Source organism: Bactrocera latifrons, unplaced genomic scaffold (assembly GCF_001853355.1).
Source record: "Bactrocera latifrons isolate USDA-ARS-PBARC rearing strain unplaced genomic scaffold, ASM185335v1 scaffold_51, whole genome shotgun sequence".
Classification (NCBI taxonomy): Eukaryota; Metazoa; Arthropoda; class Insecta; order Diptera; family Tephritidae; genus Bactrocera; species Bactrocera latifrons.
The window spans coordinates 1,555,369-1,579,054 of record NW_017537168.1 but is presented as its reverse complement, the minus strand read 5'-3'; the positions used below and the strand labels follow the sequence as shown (position 1 = coordinate 1,579,054).

Sequence of the window (23,686 nt, the reverse complement as noted above, 5' to 3'; positions counted from 1 at the left end):
AAGAAATGCTGTTGGGATGGCTAGCTGGAAGCCAAGCGAATTAACTGCACTGTGAGCCTTGTCACTTAATTGTGCTGATGTAAGGTGAAGTGGTGACGACATTCATAAAATTTTAAAAACGTTTTCTACTTGTTTGCTAACACAAAATTGTGCTAAACAATGGAAGATCGTCCACGACTAGCACAGTTTAAATTTAAATTAATAATTTTGTTGGGTGAATAGAAAAACACTTCAGTTCTATTACTTTGCAAAAAGGCTTTAAGTAAGTGAAGTATACTTAAAAATTTTGTTTCAATATTTGCTTAGGCATCTTATCAGCATAAAGAATTTGATAAACGAAAATAGAAAGCGATCTCGCTTGTTGGCTTATTTTTTATGCAAATTTTAAAATTAAAAAATGTCCAAATTAAATATTATACCAAAAAAATGTGCATGTAATTTTTACCTTTCATCGAGTTTACCTTTCGTCGAGTCAACAAAACAATTTAAATTCTTTTATACTATCATTAATTACTAGGGAGTTCACAATCACTGATAAAACAATCTATTTGGCTTTATTGAATACATATGTATATCTATACCCCTAGAATATTTTACGTTTATGATTCATACGCGCTAGCGCAAACTTTAACAAGTGTACTTCTGAGCATTGAACTCACTGAAATTTGCGTTATTGCCAAAAAGGGACATAATTGATAATGACTTGTGGAAAATACTTTAACATCTGTGCTCTCTACGGAATGCGCTAAAAGTTGACTCACCATTTTATAAGGCATTTAGGTTAAGTACCACAAGTATTTCATTTGCTAATGGGATGTACTTTGATTTATCAAGATCCTTATGGAAACCGATGATCAATCGGGCGAATATCGTGGCAAAGTTAAGCCGAAAAACACGTCAAATCCGGTCAAAATCACAGTTATGTTGATAGTTTTCTTCGATTATCGAGGTGTGGTGCACTTCGAATTCCTACGGACCGGCCAAACTGTCATCAAGGAAAACTATTTGATGGTTATGGTCTTGGTTTTTGCACCACAATAAATACCGTCGCATAATGAATTGATTCTTCAAGAGTTTTTCGCCAAATTTTCAACCATTATCGTGCACACCAACCGGTTTAACTCTGTGTGACTTCTGGCTATTCAGTAAACTCAAACGACCTCTCCGGAGAAACCGTTTGAAGGCTATTCGGGAAATAGACTTTAACAACTGATTTCAAGATTGGAAAAAACGGTGTCACATGTGTATTGGGGCCAAGGGAGATTACTTTGATTGGGACGACATAGATATTTATAGAATGTTAAAATTACGAACAAAGTCTTACTATTTTTTTCTTATAGCAGCATAAGCGGCTGCTACATCTACTGCCTCACTGCTAGCGCAAGGCGATTATTGAATTATTTTACAAATTATCTTCACGAAATTTAGCACATATTTTTATCCAAGGCAAAGGTATAGTCTTCGAAGATCTTTTTATACTCTCTTATGCTATTAGAAATGCACCTGTGAGGGTATTGTAGTTTCGGTGCTGTCGAAGTTAAAGTTTTTTCTTGTTCTAATTTAAATTTTTTCAGCTGTGAGAAGAGGAGTTCTTAAACAGATAAACAGTTGGACCAGTTCTTTACGAAAATTGATCGAGTTGGTACCCAAATTAAAGATTTTATAATTTTTAAATCGTAAAATAGTTGAGCTCGATAATAGATAAATAAACTATCGCAAAACCTCACGTTCGGCTTCAATCTACAAATAATAATTTTCATAATCATTATTTCATATACCTTAAACGGGACTTTTCTCTATCAGTCTGGCGAAGAAAAACATATTGAAGACGCGAGATAAACTTTACTCCATTACCCACAAGCGGTAAACTGAAACTTAACACGTTTTAGGAATAGTTAAACCACATCATTGAAATGACTCACGCGCGTAACGAATGTTAAGGCAATATAAAATCCACAGAGGTTAGTGACGGACGAAGAAAAAAGGCAAAAAAAAAACCGGTCAAACTGTCAAAAGAGACACCGTTGCCGCATAAAACAATATAAAAAGGGTAAAAAGAACAAAAATAGTAATTATATTGGCTGACTCCTTATACATACAAAAACGTTGCAAGCAGGGCTCATTGTATTCCAATGTACACTGTTTTTTTTTTAATAACTTCAGCCGGCAGCAAAAATCTTGCTTTGTGTAAGCTTTTGGAAACCTCCATGTTTGGCGAGAAGCACGTTGATAAACATGTGAGAAGACATGACCGTAGCCCCCCAGAAAATGGAAATTTAAATAATAAATGTTGAAAACAACAGCGAATTCACGAATACACATCAACAATATGCGATCATCAGCGATCACGTACGGCAATCAAAGAACAGTTGAAACTCACAAAAGAGGGCCAATAATGATGAGAAGAAAGAAAACATAATACACGTAAACATAAAATATTTAAAATAACGGTTTGGACGGTTATAAAATGTGAGAACTTTTGCATTGAAAAAATGTGGATGGAGATGTTTTCGGTATAGATTGTCGAGAATAGAAGACAAGCCGGCGAAATACCCAACGAAAAGCGGATAATAGTTAAACACCTAACAAAGTCTCGTTCTAAAGAAAGTCGGATCTACGTAACGAGAACGGACTCAGATTTTTATCAGACTAAGCACTGTCAATTCGGCAGCATTCCTACAAATTACTTCGGAGATGTGTCTGCGGCTACAACAACAACAAAGGCGACCTCAAGAATCGTAATTTTAAATATTGAAATATTCTAACATCTGCTGATGTGACCATTTTTAAGAAAAATCGATATTACACTTTATTAAAGGATACGGTAGTTAATTTGAATGAGATTTAAATATGATTCGTTCGAAAAATATTAATTCGAATAATTATTAAAAATGTAAAATATATTCTATAATGTGTTGGCAGATCTATGAAATTTTTTATGTAGACAAAAACTTTTATTACTTGTGAAATAAAAAAAATTTAAACTGTGAAATATTGAATGGACCCTTCAGGTCGATAAAATAGTAAGCAATTACTTTAAGCAATACATTTTTTATGTACAAAAAAATGTTGAGGCTGTAGTTGTTGAAAGTTTTATTTATTTTTTATTTAAATTTACTTAAATGTCAAGTAATAAACATTACTCATAGTCCGACCGCAGAGTAAATCTATGACATTTTATGGCTTTTGGGCTACCAACCTTAAAATATTTTCAATTACAATAGACCTTGATGGGCTCTTAAAGGCTAGTACCAAAAATTAAGGTGTAACCGATGATTTCCAATACAAAAAAAAAATCATTACTTTGCATTACTTGGGTGCAAATTGCGCAAAACAAGGCAGCACTACAAATTTTTTTAACTGCCGCAAGGAAGACAGATGCAATGCCTACAAAATAGATATAATATTAGCCAGAGTTGACTGGAAGTCTTATGAATAAAAGTACAACTACAAAGCTGTTGCTCTCATCCAAGCATAAGTGAGTGTGCAAACACACAAAGTCTTGCATAATCTGTAAAAATGAAAACACCAGTGCGGGAAAGAATACTTGTCAGCTTATAAGTGCAATATAAAGTGTATAACAAGAAAAGTATGGAAAATAGAGGAATGGAATTTATTTGAATTTGTATGTTGAAATCCTAAGCAACCAAACCAAATAAACTGTGTATGTCAGTAATGACAAAACAATGTAAATAAAGTGAAAATATGGAAATCGCTAACAGAAAATGCCCAGTTGAAAGAAACTTCTTACGAAGTGAATATGCAACAAGAATAGCAACAATAAAGGAAAATTGTCAATTCAGCAATTGATAAAATGGCAAATGGCATTGAGGAAAAACTCTTAGCGCACCCAAGTGTGTATTAACTACTACGGACATGGCACAATATTACTACAAACCTCACCATAGTTACAATAAATCGAAAGCAAACGTTAACGTTAATGACCCAGATATTTGTATACTGCTTCTGCTTCATTTTACTTCATACGCCAGCGCATTGACCATAAATTTTCGCTGCAAGCGCAAAACTGAAACCAAAAATGACCGCTATTGGCTATAGTCTTGCATAAAGTCGGCAGGCGGGCGGTCAAGTACCCGATTATTAATTATCTTTAAAAACATAAGCCATGTGTGCAAAAAAGCAATGAAGCGAAAATATTTGTTGAACTTAAAGTGTGTTTTGAAAACACGCACTCAGAAAACCAAGCCCATCCAAATGCGAAGATGAAAAAATATTAGAAGCTCACAACGCAGTCCCCTGACGAAATCTCACTTGTTTCGAAGTCCGTCTGTGGTGGAGGAAAAATACCCTTTTTAATGAAAGCAATAAATAATCCGATATCAGAAACAACAAAGAAAAATTTAGAAAACTACGTCCGTGGCAAGTTCTTGCAAAAATAGGGTGGGGACGAGAAATCAGAAACATAGAAAAAACGTACATTTGACTTGAGACTTCTATCTAGGTGCCAATTATGTATACAAGCCAAAGTGAATCGAATTTACATATATACGGCGATATCGTTTGCAAACACAATAGTTATTGAATTCAATTTTTCGCATTTTCTCTAGACATAACAGCGGATAATGCCAAAAAAAAGCTTAACAATTTCTCTCATCATCTCAATTCAATGGTATACATATTTTTAATGTTTCACGGCTCTCGGCCCCATTTTCCGTAATATTTTGATGGCTTTGTAAGTCAGAAATATCATGTGATTTTTAACAAATTGGTTCAACATTTTGTTTACCTTGCCTAGGATAGAAACGAATACGAGTGAAAAGGGAAAAATGTCATTTATATAACAAAATTTCGGTCGAACAGATTACTCGCTTTTAACTGAGAGGGCACCGAATGTTTGCTGTCAAGCATAATGAGTTAGGCATGCAATTAAGTCCTCCTCGCAGTGATTAAATAAGTAGGCTGCTTTAATCCCAGCGGATTAGTAGAAAATGAATTTGAAAACAAGCCAAATGATTAGAACGTAAATAAAGCAGAACATGAAAAAAGAAAATTGTAGATAAAAAAAATTAATGGGGAATATTATTTCAAGATAATAGTTTTACAAGGTGCGTTTCGAAGTATACGCAATTTTTGGTCGTCAGTGCGTTTGTGCGGAACAAACCGTGCACACACCTTTCGTAAGCCCAAAAGTTTGTCAAAATGCGATAAATCGATGTTTTGAATATGTTCAATTCCATTTCCATGAATTTCAATGAGGGTTTCGGCTGATTTTTAATGAATTCACGCCCAGTTTCGCTGGAGTTTCCGGTGATCACGGATTTTGATTGGCCCACATGTTGATTGTCATTTATGTCCTCACGACCGCTTTGAAAACGTTGGAACCACTCGTGCACTCTGCTACGGGATAAGCAATCATCGCCATAAACTTGTTTCATCAATTGATACGTTTCAGAAAAAGTTTTACCAATTTTAAAACAAAATTTAATGTTGGCTCTTTGTTCGAAGCGCATTTTCGCACCGATAACACAAACATACTGACACTTAAAACGCAATAACTTCTCTTGAAATCGATGTAATGTCATGAAATTCTCACTGGACAATTGATAAAGATAGCAGATTGGCGCAAGATTCCTGTTTACTTTGAAACGCTCTTTGTAAAAATATTTCTTTCGAATAAAAAAAAAGTTCACACGGTTTTGAGTTGTTATGCTAAAAAAATATTTAAGATCCATCATCTAATAGGACTAACAGAAATGGTTCCAATTAAAATATTAAATACAAAATTTCTAGGTTTCGTTTTTTTATATCATCGTGGGTAAAACGTTATCATCAAACATAGTCTTCTGTATGTTTAGGAAGTCAGACACATTGTAATGTACTTTATAAATATCAGGTAACATTTTTTCGTTCGGCGAGCCTTCTACAAATCTTTTATTACCCGTTTTTATATAAATACTCTGGCAGTTACATACTTAATTTCTTGTGTTTATATGTATATAATGCCTGTGCTCGTAACCTAATTATCATGCAAACAAAATCGATAATATTGCAATATATTAGTCCCAAATTACATTTTCATTTGTTGCCTCGTACCTATTTGTTTTTGCAAACTTTATCGACTGAAGCGAGTCTGAAATTATACAGCAGCATAAGATAAGAAAATATATATAGTAATGGAAAATATGCCGAAAATTCTGGATATTGCTTTTGATCTGTTAAATTAAAAAAAAAATATAATAGAGAATTTTATTAAAATGAAAATAGTGTTATACACGATCGAGCACACAGTTGAAAATTAATCAAAAAAAAAAACCAATGTCCACAAAAACTGAGCCGTTCAAACTTACATGAAAAAAACACAACATAATACTTCTAACAAATTAAAAAAATTTCATTAAAAAAAAACTTGCGAAATTTCAGATCGTTGTCTCCAGAAATATGAGTACATTTTAAGGTAATTTTCGCTCGGCGACTAAGGACAGCCAAAGTCCTCTTCAGTAAATTATCTTGCAATTTAAACCCGTCTTATTTTAAAATATACATTTTTATATCTCATACCTCAGTCATTTATTTATAGATTACTGACCCATTAAGGGTTTTTTTTGTTTTATTAAGTAGTTGAATATGTTTAAAACATTCTCTTAAAATTTTAAATCGATCATAGTAAAATTCTAAGAGATATCCCCTCGAAAGTTCCGACCTTCAGGCCCCGTCGGTGTAGGGCACCGCGGGTATAATGCTTTTTTTTTTCAAAACTCCGCTTTTGAAGTCGGTGGACACGATTTCTCCAAAAGTTATGTACCGTTTATTATCTAATTATTGAACGAAGGGTTTCTTTAAATACAACTTATTTTTTTAAGAAAATAAATGGCGAACCAATGAATTTGACCGAAAAATTAAATAGATAATAGATTAATGATTTATTACATAAAATTTGAGATCTTTTCTCTAAATAGAATAATTAAAACAGAGACTTTGTTTGCTTTACATAACCAAACTTTACGTACATACATAAGTACATTTGCGCCAATAGATGGGTGTTGATATGTAACTTTCGATCGAAAGGTCAATGAAAACTTCACATAGTGGCAGCACTACATTTGATATTTACGCACGTAGCACCACAGGGAGGATAACATTGAAACATTAACACCAATAGAGATAGTGTGAAATAGCGAAAAAGCGTAGGAGTGCGATATTGAAAGTGCACATAAAATAAAAATTAAAAAAAATAAAAATTAAAAAAAAAAAATTAAATTCAACTTAAAATAGAAATCCCTCTCAATTATGAGATTTCATTGCATCGATTTAAGGAAGCGTGCTCCCCCAAACGCTCTCTTTCTTGCTGCCATGACCTTTTTGGTCAGCTGATAGTGCGCATACGCTATGTGTAAACACCCCCTTAGTTTGTGATAATTTCTGTATTTGCAGTTTGTTTTAGTAGGTTTTTTTTTTTTTTGTTGGTCTCATTTAGACCTTTTCATAACATTGTTAATCGTATATATTATTTATTAATCGTATATATTTTAATTAAATTTTAAAATATATATATATATTTTTTTTTGGAATTTAAAATGTATGATATGTGGAAATACTCCCTCTTTTACACACCATTTTTAATTTGGGTTCATAGTTTTACATATACTTGTTTTGTGTAGCTGTGGTTGTATTAGAGGTTATTATCACTTTTTGATAATGTTTATGAATGCTTTTTAAAATAATATACGGTTAGTAGGAATTAGATTTCCAAATAAAAAGTCAAATACTAAAGTTTAACAAGTACTTGCGTTCCAGAGAAATCATTACATTTTAGAAAAAACATAATTTAAGTTTTTCTTTACTAATAAGTAATAAGTAGTAACTGATAAGCCTTGAAGATTGTATAAATTGGTTACACAAAACTAGAAATAAAATGTAAAGACATTGATTTTTCATACAATATACAGTATACATATTCAAACATTTCGATTTCGTTTACTGCTTTGGCCACTCAGGCAGCAGCCAGGAGAATAAGCCGTAATAAAATCTGAAACACAAAAGCAAGACTGAACTATATAGGGTACGAGGTGGTCGGAGTAGGAGACAAACGTACATGCGAGTACATACATAAGTGTTTGCGCATGGCACCATCACGTCTTGCTTCCTGCTGCATAATAACCGCCACACAATGTACATTTTTCCTTTAAATGTGTTCCTACCAACCCACCAGTCAGACACAATCACCCAACTATCTTATGCCGCCCCACATGCGACCCATGGAGCACAGCCAAAATCATTGATTATTCAAATACAATATGTCATATCTTCATATGGTATATACGTTCATATATATAAGTAAGTTAATGTTATCTTTTGGTGTACACTTACTTGCCAACGAAATTCTCCAAAACCGAACTCTTTCCGGCCGATTGACCGCCTACGACAGCGATCTGTGGCAAATCAAGCTGCATATGCACGCCCAATTGCGTGAATGCATCTTGTAGCTTATTAACAATTGGAATTAGTTGCTCCATTTTGTGGGTAGTTGTACTACTTGGGCCCCTGCCCTTACTCGAGTGGCTGCCTTACGGCCACTGATTACTGCGCGACTATGTTTGTGGGTTATTCGTTTGTTGTAACTGTTAATTTTTTTCTATCTTAATTCGTTTGTGTTACACCTATAAAAAATAATTTTACTATTAACACGATTCCGATTTCGTTAATTTCAAGGCATCACATTGTGGTGTCCAGAAATTTTCGCATACTCTGCACTAGCGATTACGATTTTATGTACTGCGCCCACTTTTCTTAACCACTTTTTTGTCTGATATCTACACTATTTGTCACCATGTACTTCATAAAACTTGAATGCTATTTCAAGAGTTTTTCGATTATTTCTCTATTAATTTTATTTTATTTCATTAGTTGGAAAAATTGTCAGCACTTTGTGGAATTATTGGAGAAAAAATTATACGTTCTTTCCTCACATCCACTTCTTTGGTATCTATCACGATTTTGATTCGCCCTCGACTGATTTCGATTTTTCTTTCCTTGCTTTCAATTGCTTTTACGTTACCATTCTTTTTCATCCGTTAATTCTACTTTTACAGCTGCTTCTTCTTGTTTTGACAATTTTAACGAAGAGGTTGGCAAGGAGTAATTCAAAAGAAAGCAACACAAAGCAGATAGATAAATAAATGACACGAAGATACAAAACAAATAATTTGAATTGTCAAAATCGTAAAAAAAAAATTAAACGCAACAAAAAAAAACACAATCCAACAAACAAGTGTCATAAATACACCAAAACTGATGCATTTTATAAGGAAAAGCGCTAGAAAATTGCAAAACGCGCAAGTTGCGTACACGAGTAGAATTAAAGGGAATCCTGCTGCTAATTACTATTTCACTGCTATCTGACGCTGATTCATAATGGCAGTTCGGCTATCGTATAATGCTTTTTCCACCTCAGCACACCGCAGCGTCTTTTCTAAAACTGCATTTTACTTTCTTTAATCAAAAAAGTTCATTTATAGTTACACACATACGTGCATACATATGATTATCAACCAATTTCACGGCCAATTCACACCATCACTATGTGCAAAAACTCGTAAGCTCGTATTTCTAAGTTAAAATTTTTGTGACTCGTCATTTACCGTTTTCTATGTATTTTGCTGTGTTTATCTAATTGGAAAATATAAATTCTAAATGCTAGTACACGTCACGTCACTATAACTTGTTTTATGCAAAATGCTTCTGCATTTCAAAGGCATTAATTTTTTCTACAATTACTGTGAAATCACTAAATCGTTTATACAGAAAATTTTTAGATACACCAACGGTGGTGCAGAAAATTAGCAACTAAGCTAACCTGAAGAACTAATGCTACCACTGAGGGATTTATCAATTTGATGGCTTTGCCAATCAGTTTCGAAAAAAATTAAATAGGCAGTTTTATTGTAATCAGTTTATATCTAATTTTTGCAACCCACTTTTAAATATATTATTATTTTTTAATATATTCAAAGTTATATGGCCCATTATAGAGCAATTCTTATAATATTCAATAATTTATGAACTTATACCGACGGGTAAGTCCATCGCAATTTTGTAACTGAATGTATCTAATAAATATTTTTATGAAAACTAAAAAAAAAATTATTCCTTATATATAACTATGATATTTATTTCTAAAGCAATTGCAGCAAAACATATGTAAATACTATATAATATAATTATTTTAAATTAATTTTATTTATTTCACTTTTTTTGACAACTAAATGCAACTCTGATGTGTAGTAATACCACAAGTTACTGTGCAGTGGCGGAGAGGCGGAAGTATCCTCTAAATGTCAACTAGCTGACGAAGTTCTTTTCGTTCTAAAGTTTTTAAACGAAAGTTGTATTTTCTTGTGCTGTACACGTTTCGTGTCGAAAAAAAGGACTTAAAAGTAAGTTTATAGCAAAAAAATTAGAGCTAACGCGAACACAACTAACAGTGCGCATTATTTATATGCTATTGTTTTACATATGTGCAAGATGTTGAAGATTTTATAGGATAAAAATATTGCATTTCGTTCGAAGTTAAACAGCAGTTGTTGATATGTAGCTGATATGTTATTGTGTGCGCGGAAACTTTTGCATGTATATTATACTAAAATATTATTTCTTGATATTTGCTTATAGAATGCGTTACGTGGCTGCATACTTGTTGGCTGTTCTTGGCGGTTCCGAAAACCCCAAAAATGCCGATATCGAGAAGATCCTCAGCTCGGTCGGTATTGAAGTTGACTCCGAACGCCTCACCAAGGTTGTCAAGGAATTGAACGGCAAGTCCGTTGAAGAATTGATTGCCCAGGGTCGCGAGAAACTCTCGTCCATGCCTGCTGGTGGTGCCGCTGCTGCTGCAGCTGCTCCAGCTGGTGGTGCTGCTGATGCTGGTGGCGACAACAAGGAAGCCAAGAAAGAGGAGAAGAAGGAAGAATCTGAGTCCGAGGACGACGATATGGGCTTCGGTCTCTTCGAATAAGCTATTAATTCTTTTTAACGGGGTCCACTGGCAATCGCTAGTACAACAAAAAACGTGCAAAAACTTCAGGGTGAGTCATTGCCAAATTTTTGCTATTATTTCGGCACTACTGTGATGAATTAAACTTCACCATCTTTCGACTGAGAACAAACGTTGATGTCACATAAGTTTTCTACTGATTAAATAAACAACAATATTTTATACATGCATTAATGCGTACATAATTGCTAATTCGGTTCTTATCTCTTACAGGTTAGTGCTCAAGCTTCGGTCAACAACGTCAGCATGGGAAGGAATGAATGTAGATATCCTTGCAGAAAGCACAATTGAGTTTTTTGTAAGGATATTTACAAACTGACAACCTATACAATATAGTTGAATTTTATTTCTATGAAATAAAAGAAAGTAAAGTTTTACACGTTTAAATTACAGCTTTTATTTTAAAATGATAGGTGATAGGGTCATTAACAGAATTGTTGGTTGGAAAATTTCGTTTTATATTGTATAGGGAGATGTGACATGAGGGATTTTGAAAAATTAAATTTCAAGCACATTATATAGATATATATCAACAAACAAATCGTTGGAAAAGGAAATCTGGGTCAATACCGCTTGCTGCAAAAATATGACTATTCTCTGGAGCAACAAAACCTTTAGCTATTATTTTAGGTGAGTAAAAAATAACATTACGTATATTCCTTCATATGCTTAAAAAATGTGAATTTGATAAAAAATTACATTTTTTAACTTTATGATGAATAAAACTCACCATCTTTCGACTGAGAATAATCGTTGATGTTACATAAGTTTTTGACTGATTGAAATAAAATGAAAGAAAAAAAAAATACTTCAGTATTTACCTATAAAATATACTGATAAATATATTTTTTTGTTTATTTTAGGAAAGTGTGTGGGTCAGCTACTCAACGGGGTCAATACGATCAACATACCGTTTTAGCATTTTTTTTCAGCTACCATGAGGTTTAATTTTTAAATATAAAGAAATAATTATAAATAAGTGAATTCAAAGAATTTTAAACTAAAATAACAAATTTATTTTATTAAACGACTTGAATTAGTTATTGCATTTACTAACTTGTTTCAGTTTGCACAATTTCTATTTCTCATTTGTATTACGTTTATCGTCTTGATCTTCAAATAAATAATCTTCCGACTCCAATAGCCTTCGTTGCGCAGGTGTGAGCACAGTGGAAGCAGCTGCTTCCAAAGCAGCTTGTTCAACACTTTCATCTACCCACTCAGATGCACGATCGTGTCTTTTACGCTCTGGTGTACTTTTACGTTCACGTCTTTTAGCCAGAAACCTTTCAAAGCTTGTTGACTTTTCCGCCGCTCGAGTAAGCTGTTGTTGAATTTGTTCAAGTGATTCCGCAGCATTGCCTGCTTCGTTAGTACTAACAAGGGCGTTATCTTTTCGTGTATGCTGTTCCCAAGCATGTTGCGATTTTCGCATTTTTGTCAATATTTTGGACATGATATGCTGATGATCTAGGCCAAGTACATCATGTCGCATTTCAGGAAATTCCTCTTCGTTGTCACACTTATTTTCATTCGCCACGGTTATGTCATTTTTGCCATAAAATTCACGTTGCATTAGAGTAGCCACCAAATTGTGTTGGACATGGTCAGCTAAAGCTTCTGTACTCCCTTCAGATGTTTCTTCTTGAGGGCCAAAATCAATTGTGCGTAACAACCCTTCTACTTGTGCGATATTAGACAATTTTTTTTCACGAGCAAATTTAATGCGTGAAACTTCACTCATTAACATTAATTGTGACAATTCATGGCGTAAACGCCCACTACATCGTTGCAATTCCATTTCGAGTTGTGCATCTGCTAACGGCTCACCACCACCTAACCAATACACGTTAATGTATGCGAAATCTGGTGAGATCTTTACGCGTGTCACTTGTAAACCACATCCTAATATAGACTCTGACGCTTCTCCAGTTGCCAAGAGATCGGTTATATGTTTCATAAACAATTTATTCAATACCACCATGCGACGTGTTGTATTTTTGCCACCGCCACTACCAGTGGATTTGGTTATATGCGCACTGTTAAACATCTCAGCGTTACGCTGTCTAGCTGAATTCGAAGTATTTACGTCATAACTGGGATACCAACGTTTTTTGCTTCCTGAGATACGATGACCAACAAGTTTACTTATAATCTTACTCTGAAACTTGATGTCATTAGCCTTTGCATAAGTAACGCCTCCACAAGCGGTTGAAATATGGGCACATCCCTTCGAGCTCCATTCTATATGTATTAAGTGTTGATTGCAGCGATGCACATTTCGTAACATTGCAGCCTAATTAGGAGCAATATTTTTTATTATATATTTAAGAAAATCTGTTTTAAATTAATTTCCTAGCGTATTGCTACAAAGCAGTGTAACACGCCAGCTGTTTATTTGTTTACAATTTTAAGGGTGGAAAAATAGTTAATAGGGTGGCAGTGTTGCAATTAACATTTATTTTGTTTTGTTAAATTTTGTATACACATTTCCGTAAAACTTTTTATTTTTATTTTTTACTTTAAAGAACTTATTATATATATTAACTTTAAAATAATAACTAATAATTGCGTTATAATTTTTGTAATTTTACAGCATATATATATTTTTTATAAAAAAAAAAATTAAAAATAAAATTGATTTTCATACTTACGTTTATAAATATTGAATTTATTGCGACGTTATTCAAACGTGTTCATTATTGCATTTAATTTTATTATACACATTATTTTGTTTACACTTCTAAATATTAAAATATCTCACATTCGTAAGTATTTTACAATATTTTTCAATCGCGTATTTATTTATAAATAAATTGCAGCATTTATATATGTACACATTTATATTTTATTAAATTTCATGCTATAGTAACATTGCTACTACAGCTTTTCAGAATGCACTTATTTAAAAAAATTATATCCTTACAGCTATTTAACACACTCTACCATGCCTACATGTTTATATGTATGGATGCATACTATATATTTTTATCAATAACGATTTCTTTACAATTCTTACGTTTAATAATAAATGAAACAAAATAATTGCTAATTGTGTTTTAGCTAAATCTCAAATTAAAAAAAATCAACTTACTCCTCTTAAAGTCTACTGGATTTCATTAATGAGCTGGGCCTAGGCGAGTGAATGAGAGTCAGGAGAGGGCACAACAGACCAAAGGTTGAGGTGCATTCCTCATCTTCATTCATTCAGACCCCTCTTAATAGCGTCAAATTTCGAAAAATATCATATTTTTTTAACATTTCCAACTTCTTTACTTTTGTTAATACTGGTGTTTGAGTATAGCAACTAAAAATGTCTTTATTTACTTTTTCAATATTTATTTTCATCTTACATGTATTGTTTGTAGATTTTCCAGCAAGAACGGTGATCGAACGTCATTTTATTTTATTAAACTTTATAAACCCATCTTTTAGGTAATTTTTTTTAATATAAATTATTATTTTTTGGTTATAAGAAAAACAAATATTAACGAGGTATATGTAACTTTCAAGGTATGTCAATGTTTAATTTTTTTGCATACTTTTAGGCTATTTCACAATAGAATTGAAATATAAAAATTTTTGAACATAAATCTGATTGACTTAAGAGATATGTTTATAAAACATAAACTAATAACTATGTATTAAAGCATTTCTGATGACTAAGAAGTTTTTAATTCATTTAATGCAAATTACTGCAGGTATATAAAAAATCAGTTCGGTTTTAACAGTTATATGGCAATTTATATTATTGATATTTATTTTCCCGAAAAGAATAATCTTCTTTAACTATTGTATTAAGAATAAGTTGCAAACGATAAACTAAATGTACCGAGTAGTAAAAAAAATTAATTAATAATACAAAAAATGTAATACATGCTTTGATTTTTCAAAAAATTTATGTTTTTTCAACTAAATCTAAAATTTCACACTTAAGACGTAATCTTATTTCTTATACTGAACCACGGTTTCGATCGTTCACGTAGTTTATTGGAAAATAATACTATTTATTATTTGGAGTATTTAAAACTTACTCATAATGATTGTTAGCTTTTATAAAATATACAAAAAGCACATAAAAGATGTATGTGTTTAAAATCGTATTAAGCAAAGCAAAATATTGAAAATTTCAGAACATCGTAGCTTACGAAAAAGATTTTTCTCCATAATCATTGCAACCCGATTGATCAACTGATTTTTGGTTGTCATTTAAAACAACAACAATTTAAGATTTTTTGTAAGGTTTTATGAATTTATGCTTTGATCAATTTTCGTATAAACCGATTTGATTCCTTTACTTTTTTTCATTGTAATTTTTTTTTAATGTCTTATATAATAAACTGAATTGGTTTATTTACTTTTTTACATAGCAATTTTTTTTTATATTTTCAACTCTGCTCTGCTTTGTGTAGAGATTTTTGCGCAGATCTTTTTGCTTATCTACTATATATGTATGTATATATGTTATATACATCTGTATTTGTAAATATATGTGTCATACTTAATATAGGAAACCCATGGAACCGAAGCATATGATAGCTATCTGTTTTGAAGCGTACATGTGCTAGTGGAAGCAAATGGATTTGATAAATATTTTTTAATTAAAAAGTCTAATTTCGAAAATCAATAAACAAAATGAAAAAACATAATAAGTATAATTTTTATTTTTACATTGTGTTTATTTTTTGTTAAAAATCTTTAGTAAAAAAATAGCAGAAATTTCAAAAAAAAATTTAAACATTATTTTTATTTTTTTCATACATTCTTTTGATTGTCCTAAATAACAAAAATAGATTCTTTTTAGCAAAAATTCCTCAAACAAATTTGGATGTCATAAATGAAATTTTACGTAAGTTTTTTAAAACCAATTAAAATATAAAATTTTTTAGCACTAACACATCGAACGCTTCGTCAACAGTAATTTAGTTAAAGCTTAAAACTACTAACTTAATTCTATAGTCAGCTAACTTTAAGTAGTACTAAATTAAAAATGCAATCATTTTATCGTTTGTGCATTGAAATTATAAACTTACTACTAAATATAAATATTTACACCACGAAAACATTTTTTTTAAATGTATGTATATTAAACAAGTAMAAAAAAAAAAGTTTAATAAATAACGCAAATAAAAGATTAATTGTTTTTTTTTTTTTTTTTGTAAAACCAAATTAATAAAAAAAATAACTAAGCAATTAAAAAATTAATTGCGTTGGATCATACAGTTTTATTAATATAAAATGCATATTTGGCATTTTTTTTATAGAAAATGTTCTTGAATGTATGTATATTTTGTTGCTCAGCCTATGACTTAAAAGTTTCACGTAAAATGTGATACAGCTGCTTTGAATTTCTTTAATGTAAAATCATTGAATAATAATGCAAGGTATAAAAAATAAAACTTTCTGAATCATTTTGCGCGCAGCACAACAAATACGAACATGTAAACAGTGTATGATGACATTTATGAAATTTGAAAAAAAAAATATATAAATTGCATATATGTACATAGCTGCCGGTAATTATGAATGTAGGAAATTAAAACAATACTTTGTACAACTTAACGTGCAAGAATGACTTACGTAGAATTGAACTTTAAGAATGATTAAATTTTAAATCATATAATATAATTACTTAAGTAAATTGGCGTTTCCGGTATATTTCATTACACATACATACTTAGCTTAAGAGAGTATTTTTTGTGTTTTTTTCACCGTACGGCGCTTAAGTGTACGTGTAGTTGTAATCTCACTCGTAACCGTTGAGAGCTTTTGAATGCTTACTGCTAAACTTTACAAGTTTAACATGTGTCCCGCGCTGCTTATCTTCGTTGCTGCGTTTGAATTAAATGTGCGCCTTGCCGCCAACACTGGCGCCACTCACCAACTGATGAGCTGGAAAGCCACTCGGACTTTCGGCGCGCTTCATTTGCGATAACGCTTGCGCCATAGTTGCTGCCGCCGTGGCCGTCATTATGCCGCCGCTACCGGCGGTCACGCTACTCACAGCTGATGAGGCGCCACGTCCGCGCTTACGACGTGGCAATATACCCTTTCGCGCCATGTAGAAGCGTATTGTCGAAACTGGTATGTTAAACATGTTGCTGACCGTTTGGAAGGTTTGTCCTTTTGAAACGCACTTTGCTGCTTGAGCCAGTGATGCCTCGGAGCGGCGCACACGTTTTAGAGAACCGGACATTTCGCCGGTATTAGCAGCACCGCTGTTCGCCTGCGCCGCCAGCATGTTGAGTAATGATGCATTGGCTGAGCTTTCGTGTTCAGTATCCGCGCTGGCGCAGTAGCTGCTATCCTCATCGTGTGCGGCCACATAGTTGTGATCATCTTCTATGGTGGAGTCCAAATGCGCACCAGCGGGCGCTTGTGTCGCTTTCATATTATTGGCTGCTACTTTTTGCTGCATTCTATATTTATTGCGTTCTTCATAAGCCTGATTGGAATTGGAATCATCGCCCGAATCGTCATCTTCGCTGTTGGCATTCGAATTTGTCGTTGCGCTGGCGGCAGCCATGGCCGCAGCGGCATTGGCCACATGAGCTAATGTTGCTTGCGGCACACGTTGTTGTTGTTGATGTTGTTGTTGTTGTTGCTGTTGTTGCTGTGCCTGTAGCTGTAGTTGTTGCTGATGCACGAGCTGTTGCTGGTGTTCAAGATGATTTTGTTGCATGGCGTTGTGCGCGAGGCTTCCGTTGCTTTGTTGTTGTAACAATTGTTGTTGCTGCAGCTGTTCCATTTGTTGTTCATGTTCCATATCCTGTTGTATAGGCTCCTTTTTAATCATAAATGTTGGTTGTTGCTGATACTTTTGTTGCTGCAGCTCTTGCGCCATCATAGCCGCTGACATTCCCCCACCAGCATGTAACTGCTGTAGTGCGCTTGCTGCTGTTGCTGTCGTTGTTGTTGTCGAATTAGTAGCGGTATCTGTGTCGGTCTCAATGCCATCCGCCTGTTGTTGTTGCGTCGCGGCAGCAGCTGCTGCAGCCGCTTTATTCGTAAGCGCTTTCAGCTGATTCAAATTCAATGCGGCATCGGACCCATAAAGACCGCGAATGCGCAACTGTTCGGCACAACGCAGTAGTTGCGGTAAACCGGCTTGTGTGACATTCACCTCACCTTTGTACATAAAGTCGACAAGCGCCTGAATCTCCCACAGCTTTATTTCACTGGGTAATATGATGACTGGATGTTTACAAGGATTCTCAGCCAAGATGCTATCAAAATAGGATGAACATGCGGCCAAGACGAGTCGATGACAATGCACTTGATGCCCCTCACATGCTAAGGTCACATCAACAAAACGCTGACCGGCCAACAGTTGAGGAAATGCGGCACCGATACTACCCAAATGGCTGTTCCAGCGCACACAAAACTCCTGACGCTGAGACGCGTTCATCGTGGCGGTGCCGTTGGTAGGCAAACCGGGCGTTCAGAGTCAGGTACAGGCTTTCGTTAGCTGGAGGTGAAATAATTCTGTTGCCGTAAGAAATTGATGATTCTAAGAAAAACTTCGTTATATATTAATATATCACTTTTTCAATCAGAAGTGCCGTGTTTTTGGCTGTAGGGAAGTCTAACGGAGTCTTACGGAAGCGCTAATATTTCTAAGCGTTGATGAAGAGTAACACTTTCAAAGTTTTTTAGAGAATGGTGCATTACTAAAAAGAGAAATCATAAAATTTATTTATAACATAAGTACTAATACATTTTCCCATAATTTAATACAAGCTATTTGCACAGCTTTTATTAAAAATCACATAACAATACACAACCGTCGGTTATCCTCTATGAGTTTAATATACTTTTGGTGATTTTATCCCAGCTTTGTAAAAATTACAAAAAATTTACTTACACCACTGTAGATGCGAAATATTCTTGATCGGAAACTTCAAGCTCACAGTTCTTCCAAGCAGCTTTTCGCGCATTTTTATGATTAATCTGGATTTTATAAGGGTAACATTTTATTTATGATTCTTAACCGTTAATTAACATCATAAACATTACCGAAATGGAAAATTAAGTTGCTTTGGAACGCCAAATATTATGTTTTTTATTTAAATTTGTTTTATTTAATTTTTTTTAAATTTATTATATTGCCAATTTTGATAGAATTTGTATATTTTTTTTCTCTTAAGTATGAGCATTTTTCTATAGCCGCCAAATATTGCTGTAACTTCACTTACTACACATGCATACGCATACACTTATGCACACTAAAATGCGAGCACACCAAGGACAAAGAAGCATCCAAAATTAGTTACTGAAAATTCGCTATATTTAACCCATACCATACAAACATATATTACACCAACACAAAATTTGTGAATAAAATATTTAATAGACATATTTTTGTTGAAAACTAAACAACACACACCTTTTTGTATGAAAATTTCTTATTTTTCACATTCTTAAGACAGAAACTTTTTGCAGCAAATTTATTGAAAAATCCGTGCGCAAGTAGGAATTCCTTTTTTGCATTAAACAGAAAAGGCCAAAAGACAAAGAAATACTGAAATTGAAAAAGTAATAAAATAAAAGTAGCAGCAGCAACAATCAACTATATACAAGCAGAAGTTTAACAACAGTGACAGCGACGACTGCGGCAGCGTCGGTAACAGCAACACTACACCGCACAGTGGCAACAGCAATTATAACAACAAAAACAACAATGACAACTACAATTACTAAAGTGTAGCGCAAAATTTCGAACACTGTACTTTAGCATTTTTTCAACAGCAAAAACAACAAAAATAAAGTAATATTTTAAGGAAAAATAAAAAGGAAAGCAGGCCGGCAGGCAAACCGACACAGCCTGCCTGTTAACCAGCTACCAACCAGAGAACAGGCGCGGCGCACACATGTGGCAGCATAACCGAGACATTGCTGAGAGACAACACCAAAGAACATTAACTTTAACAAATACAATTTTGTAAAAAAAAAAAAAAAAATCAAGAACCAATATGCAGCAGGACTGACGCGACCGGGTATAACAAATTGATGAGTAAACCATAGAGCGTGGTGAGAGTGCACGCATACATACGTAAGTATTATGTTAAATGTTCCAAGGAGGAGAACGCTTTGGAATGGGAAAATGTTTAATGGTGGTTAAACAACATTGCAGGCGTAGCGAAGACATAAATAAAACTACAATATGGCGCACAATGAAAAATATTAATTTTCTTCAAAGGTGTAGGCAAGCATAAGCTATTTAAAAATATATACAAAAACTATCTACTGGTAGCTGTACATGCCCATTTTGTGCAGCAGGAGTTAGCGTGACACAAAACGAAAGAGATAGCAAGTAAATTTGCCTGAGAAAAAATTTAAATATATTTTTTTTGTTTTGCGTCTTGCGCTCACGAAAAGCATTGAGAGAGAAGTTATAAAAAAAGTCAATATAAAGATTGCAGCAACCACAAAAAGGGGACGCAAAAAGTCGCAGTGGCGGCACCAACTATAAAAATAATTATATATTTTTGCGTAGCTACTTATGAAGCTACGTATGTACTATGGCATATACATACATATGTAAATATTCATATGTATGGGAAGGAAGTAAGTCAAAGAAATCAATAAAAAATTTTAGAAAAATATAATAGGAAGAAAGTTATACATACATACATACTATGTATAGTATGTACTGATATATGTAAAGAAATAAGAAAATGTATATAATAATTAAACTGTCAAGTTTGATTTGTATATTTAACCCAACTGCCTTATGGACCTTTTTGTTGTTCTTGTTTCGATTAACCAAATTTCTATCTAGTTGTGAAGTGATGGAAAACTCTTGCGACATTATCCTCTACATAAAATTTATCTATTCTTAGAGCAGAATAAAAATTATTCAAGAAGTTGATATGTAGATAACTACCCACACTTCGCCCACTCCTTTGGTTCCAATTTTGACAACATCGCTGTTAACTGAAATAACAGCTTTTCAAATATAAAAAAAATGTTGGCGCAAAATTTATAAAGCCAAAAATTTAACTTGATATGTATAGATGTAAAAATGTACCTGCATACATAGAAATGTTAACAAAACCAGAATTTCAAACACTTATGTATGGATGTGCATTCAAAAATATACAAACACACATTAAGGCTAAGAGCAAGAAAGGATGATATTTCTGGTGGATGAAATGTACCGAAACAGGAAACAAAAATAAAAGCAAAAAGAAATGTATTTTCAACAAAAATAAACAAATGCGATTACTCAGAGAGCGCAAAAACAAAAGTCAGGAGCAAGCACAAGAAAGAGAGGATTTATAAATAAACAAAACTTTTGATTGACACAACGTTAATAGGGTGAGGCTTATTTACAAAATAGAATGTAAAAATTAATAATTAATATAATGTACATAATTATTTTTACACATTACAAAATATTTTATACTTTAAAAATTTTTAGTTTTTAATTTAAAAAAGTTATTTAAGCATAATAATCCATATAAAATTTACAAAATAAAATTAAATATTGTGACTATTATTTCTACATTACAAAACTAAGCTAATAGGGTATACAAATTTGTATTTAATGGAAGTAGTGTAAATTTTACAGAACTAAACCATTAAACCATATAAAAATTACAAAATTTAATGAATTAAAATTTCTACATCCAAAATATGTATTCCAGCACATTTTGTTCGACCCTATTGCACGGCGACTAACTTGGTAACCTTGTCAAGGATTTAAACAAAATATTGCAAGCAAACACTAATAGAGTAAGGTGCTGCATATATGTATATGTATATATACCATTGGAGGGATGATCTTAAAATACTAATAAAATGGATTTTAAGATATGTAAAATACTAATTTAGCCATACAAGTGTGGCTCAAAATTATTTTTTACCGAAACGAAAACGCGCCAATAAGTGGGTTGTGTAAAGAAAGCTACTTGCGCGCTTCGCAGTATAAAATCAAAGAACACACTATATAAAATAATGGCAAAATAAAGGCGAAGGTGTGATGCAGAAAAGCCATGTATACGTAGTGCAACATTCACTTTTGCTTTGTCACGCAGAGGGGAAGAAAATTTGTAAATACCAATGCGAAGACGATGAACAAAAAACATGTTGCAAAAAACCAACACCAATTGGATAAGTGTATAAAATAACGTATATATGTATGTATGCCACTTTTAGGTAAGGAAGTCTTTGGCGGAATATGTATACAGTTGAATATCGCTTGCTGGGGAGTCAATGCTTCTTAACTTTACCAAAATCATGTCACATTGCTGACAAAACGCAATTGCAAACGAAGCGCGAAGGGCATTTTGACGTTTCTAAAATTAGCAATAATATGGGAGGGTGGGTTTCATGTTTTATTGTAGTAGAATCCACCTTTTCAGTGTGTATAAAAAATTACCGTCCTCCACAATGATTGGAACAAACAAAAATTATCAAGCGCCGGCTCGTCAACTTCAGCACATCCTGTCATTGTATTAAAAAAAAAAGATTTTATTTTATTTTCTCTTATTTCTAATTTAAAATACAATATATGTATATAAATTTTTATCTCTTCTTGCTTTGATTTTCATTAACAACTTATTGGTAAATTTGTCACAAAATGTTGCACATTATTTTTCCTGTTTAGAAACACAAATCGCAGGCAAACGCTTCGCTTTTGAAAAGTATATAGTAAAACTAGTAATAGCAATAAAAACGAATAAGGCAAGGGACAGGAAAAAATTAAAAACAAGCTATGCACAATAAAAATAGCACAACAGCACAAGACAATGCCGTTAAAGAGGAGTTTATGTGGAAAAACATAGAGACTAATACAATGAATACAGCGAAAACTAGCAAAGGAACTTATTCACTGTACCCTCTGCATGGAGATCAAAAAACAACCGAACGAAAGAATCGGAGCCAAGTGCAAGGCACGGCAGGAGGCGTGCATGTACATATATACATATACATATAATTGCAAGTAAATCTGTGTGTAGCAAAAAATAGCAAAGACAGCAAGTTAAACCAACAAAGCACAAAATTTAAACAATAATCGTAAGATAGAATTATTTTGCAAAAACTTTTTTTTTTGAAATCATATATGTACATAAATCCAAAGAGTTATATACAATTATATTCTTAAAAGTATATATGTATGCACATGTAGCATTGCGTATAAACTATTTTTACTGTAACTATGCAGAAAGACAGCCTACTTCATCATGTTGTAAACTATTTTCGCTTATTTTATAATTTTGAAACTCACCTTAATTCATCGATACATCCGCGTCCTTTTTATAGCCATTAATATTTGCACAATAAAACTCACGCGAATACATACACATTTATTGTTGGCTAGTAGAATTAAATTAATTATTTTTACTGTAGCTATGTTATATACTTCTTTTACTAATTTATTGATTTTTCACATTCACTAAGACGATGCGACGCTCTTCACTTTGGCACACACTAAATACATTTAAATTTTTATTCACGAATTTATTGCGTCCCTCCGCCACTGTACACTTTATTTGCCTCTTTTTTTTGCACAATTACAATTGTTTACATGCCTTGTTTGTTGGCTATTGTGACTCCGTGAGATTTGAGTTTGTCCGCACGCGCGGGTTCACTTGCTTACACAGGGTAGTATTTAGCAGCACTTTTTTGTTAAAATATATACAAAACACAAACTAGTAACATTGCATTATA

General features: G+C 33.1%; 4 protein-coding genes across 15 annotated transcripts in view; 1 reads left to right on the top strand and 3 right to left on the bottom strand.

Annotated features, from left to right (window-relative positions):
- The window catches only part of LOC108973940 (dynamin), a 37,659-nt gene extending 27,845 nt beyond the window's left edge, over window positions 1-9,814 (bottom strand). For 4 of the 7 annotated variants that reach the window (XM_018941466.1, XM_018941472.1, XM_018941470.1 and 1 more), the window contains exons 1-2: window positions 9,600-9,814; window positions 8,329-8,618 (exon numbers count right to left, since the gene is read on the bottom strand). In XM_018941466.1, the coding sequence (XP_018797011.1) occupies window positions 8,329-8,474 (146 nt within the window). In that variant the 5' untranslated portion in view covers window positions 8,475-8,618; window positions 9,600-9,814. Of the gene's footprint in view, window positions 1-8,328; window positions 8,619-8,677; window positions 8,977-9,599 lie in introns of those variants that run through there. The other 3 variants (XM_018941467.1, XM_018941468.1, XM_018941469.1) reach the window with 3 other exon arrangements.
- Window positions 9,815-10,284: 470 nt separating this feature from the next.
- Window positions 10,285-11,398, top strand: LOC108973963 (60S acidic ribosomal protein P2). The gene is made up of 3 exons (XM_018941526.1): window positions 10,285-10,394; window positions 10,630-11,042; window positions 11,225-11,398. The coding sequence occupies exon 2, from the start codon at window positions 10,631-10,633 to the stop codon at window positions 10,970-10,972; it is 342 nt and encodes a 113-aa protein (XP_018797071.1). The 5' UTR covers window positions 10,285-10,394; window position 10,630; the 3' UTR covers window positions 10,973-11,042; window positions 11,225-11,398.
- A 597-nt stretch (window positions 11,399-11,995) lies between these two features.
- On the bottom strand, window positions 11,996-13,421 carry LOC108973962. The gene has a single exon (XM_018941524.1). The coding sequence runs from the start codon at window positions 13,299-13,301 to the stop codon at window positions 12,090-12,092; it is 1,212 nt and encodes a 403-aa protein (XP_018797069.1). The 5' UTR covers window positions 13,302-13,421; the 3' UTR covers window positions 11,996-12,089.
- Window positions 13,422-16,234: 2,813 nt separating this feature from the next.
- LOC108973964 (protein bric-a-brac 1) lies at window positions 16,235-23,567 on the bottom strand. Of its 6 annotated transcripts, none has more exons than XM_018941529.1 (4): window positions 22,395-22,790; window positions 19,028-19,047; window positions 18,876-18,961; window positions 16,235-18,681 (listed from the first exon to the last, which is right to left on the bottom strand). In XM_018941529.1, exon 4 carries the CDS (start codon window positions 18,417-18,419, stop codon window positions 16,854-16,856), a length of 1,566 nt encoding a protein of 521 aa, XP_018797074.1. In that variant the 5' UTR covers window positions 18,420-18,681; window positions 18,876-18,961; window positions 19,028-19,047; window positions 22,395-22,790; the 3' UTR covers window positions 16,235-16,853. The 6 variants fall into 6 exon arrangements, with proteins under 6 accessions (XP_018797074.1, XP_018797075.1, XP_018797073.1 ...); XM_018941530.1 differs by lacking the exons at window positions 19,028-19,047; window positions 22,395-22,790 and adding exons at window positions 19,398-19,532; window positions 19,589-20,350; XM_018941528.1 differs by lacking the exon at window positions 22,395-22,790 and having other exon boundaries at window positions 19,028-19,297.
- Window positions 23,568-23,686: the final 119 nt, after the last annotated feature.

Bases quoted from the DNA above. Each gene is read 5' to 3' on its own strand.
- LOC108973964 (XM_018941527.1), bottom strand. From the start codon at position 18,419: ATGAACGCGTCTCAGCGTCAGGAGTTTTGTGTGCGCTGGAACAGCCAT.
- LOC108973963 (XM_018941526.1), top strand. From the start codon at position 10,631: ATGCGTTACGTGGCTGCATACTTGTTGGCTGTTCTTGGCGGTTCCGAA.
- LOC108973962 (XM_018941524.1), bottom strand. From the start codon at position 13,301: ATGTTACGAAATGTGCATCGCTGCAATCAACACTTAATACATATAGAA.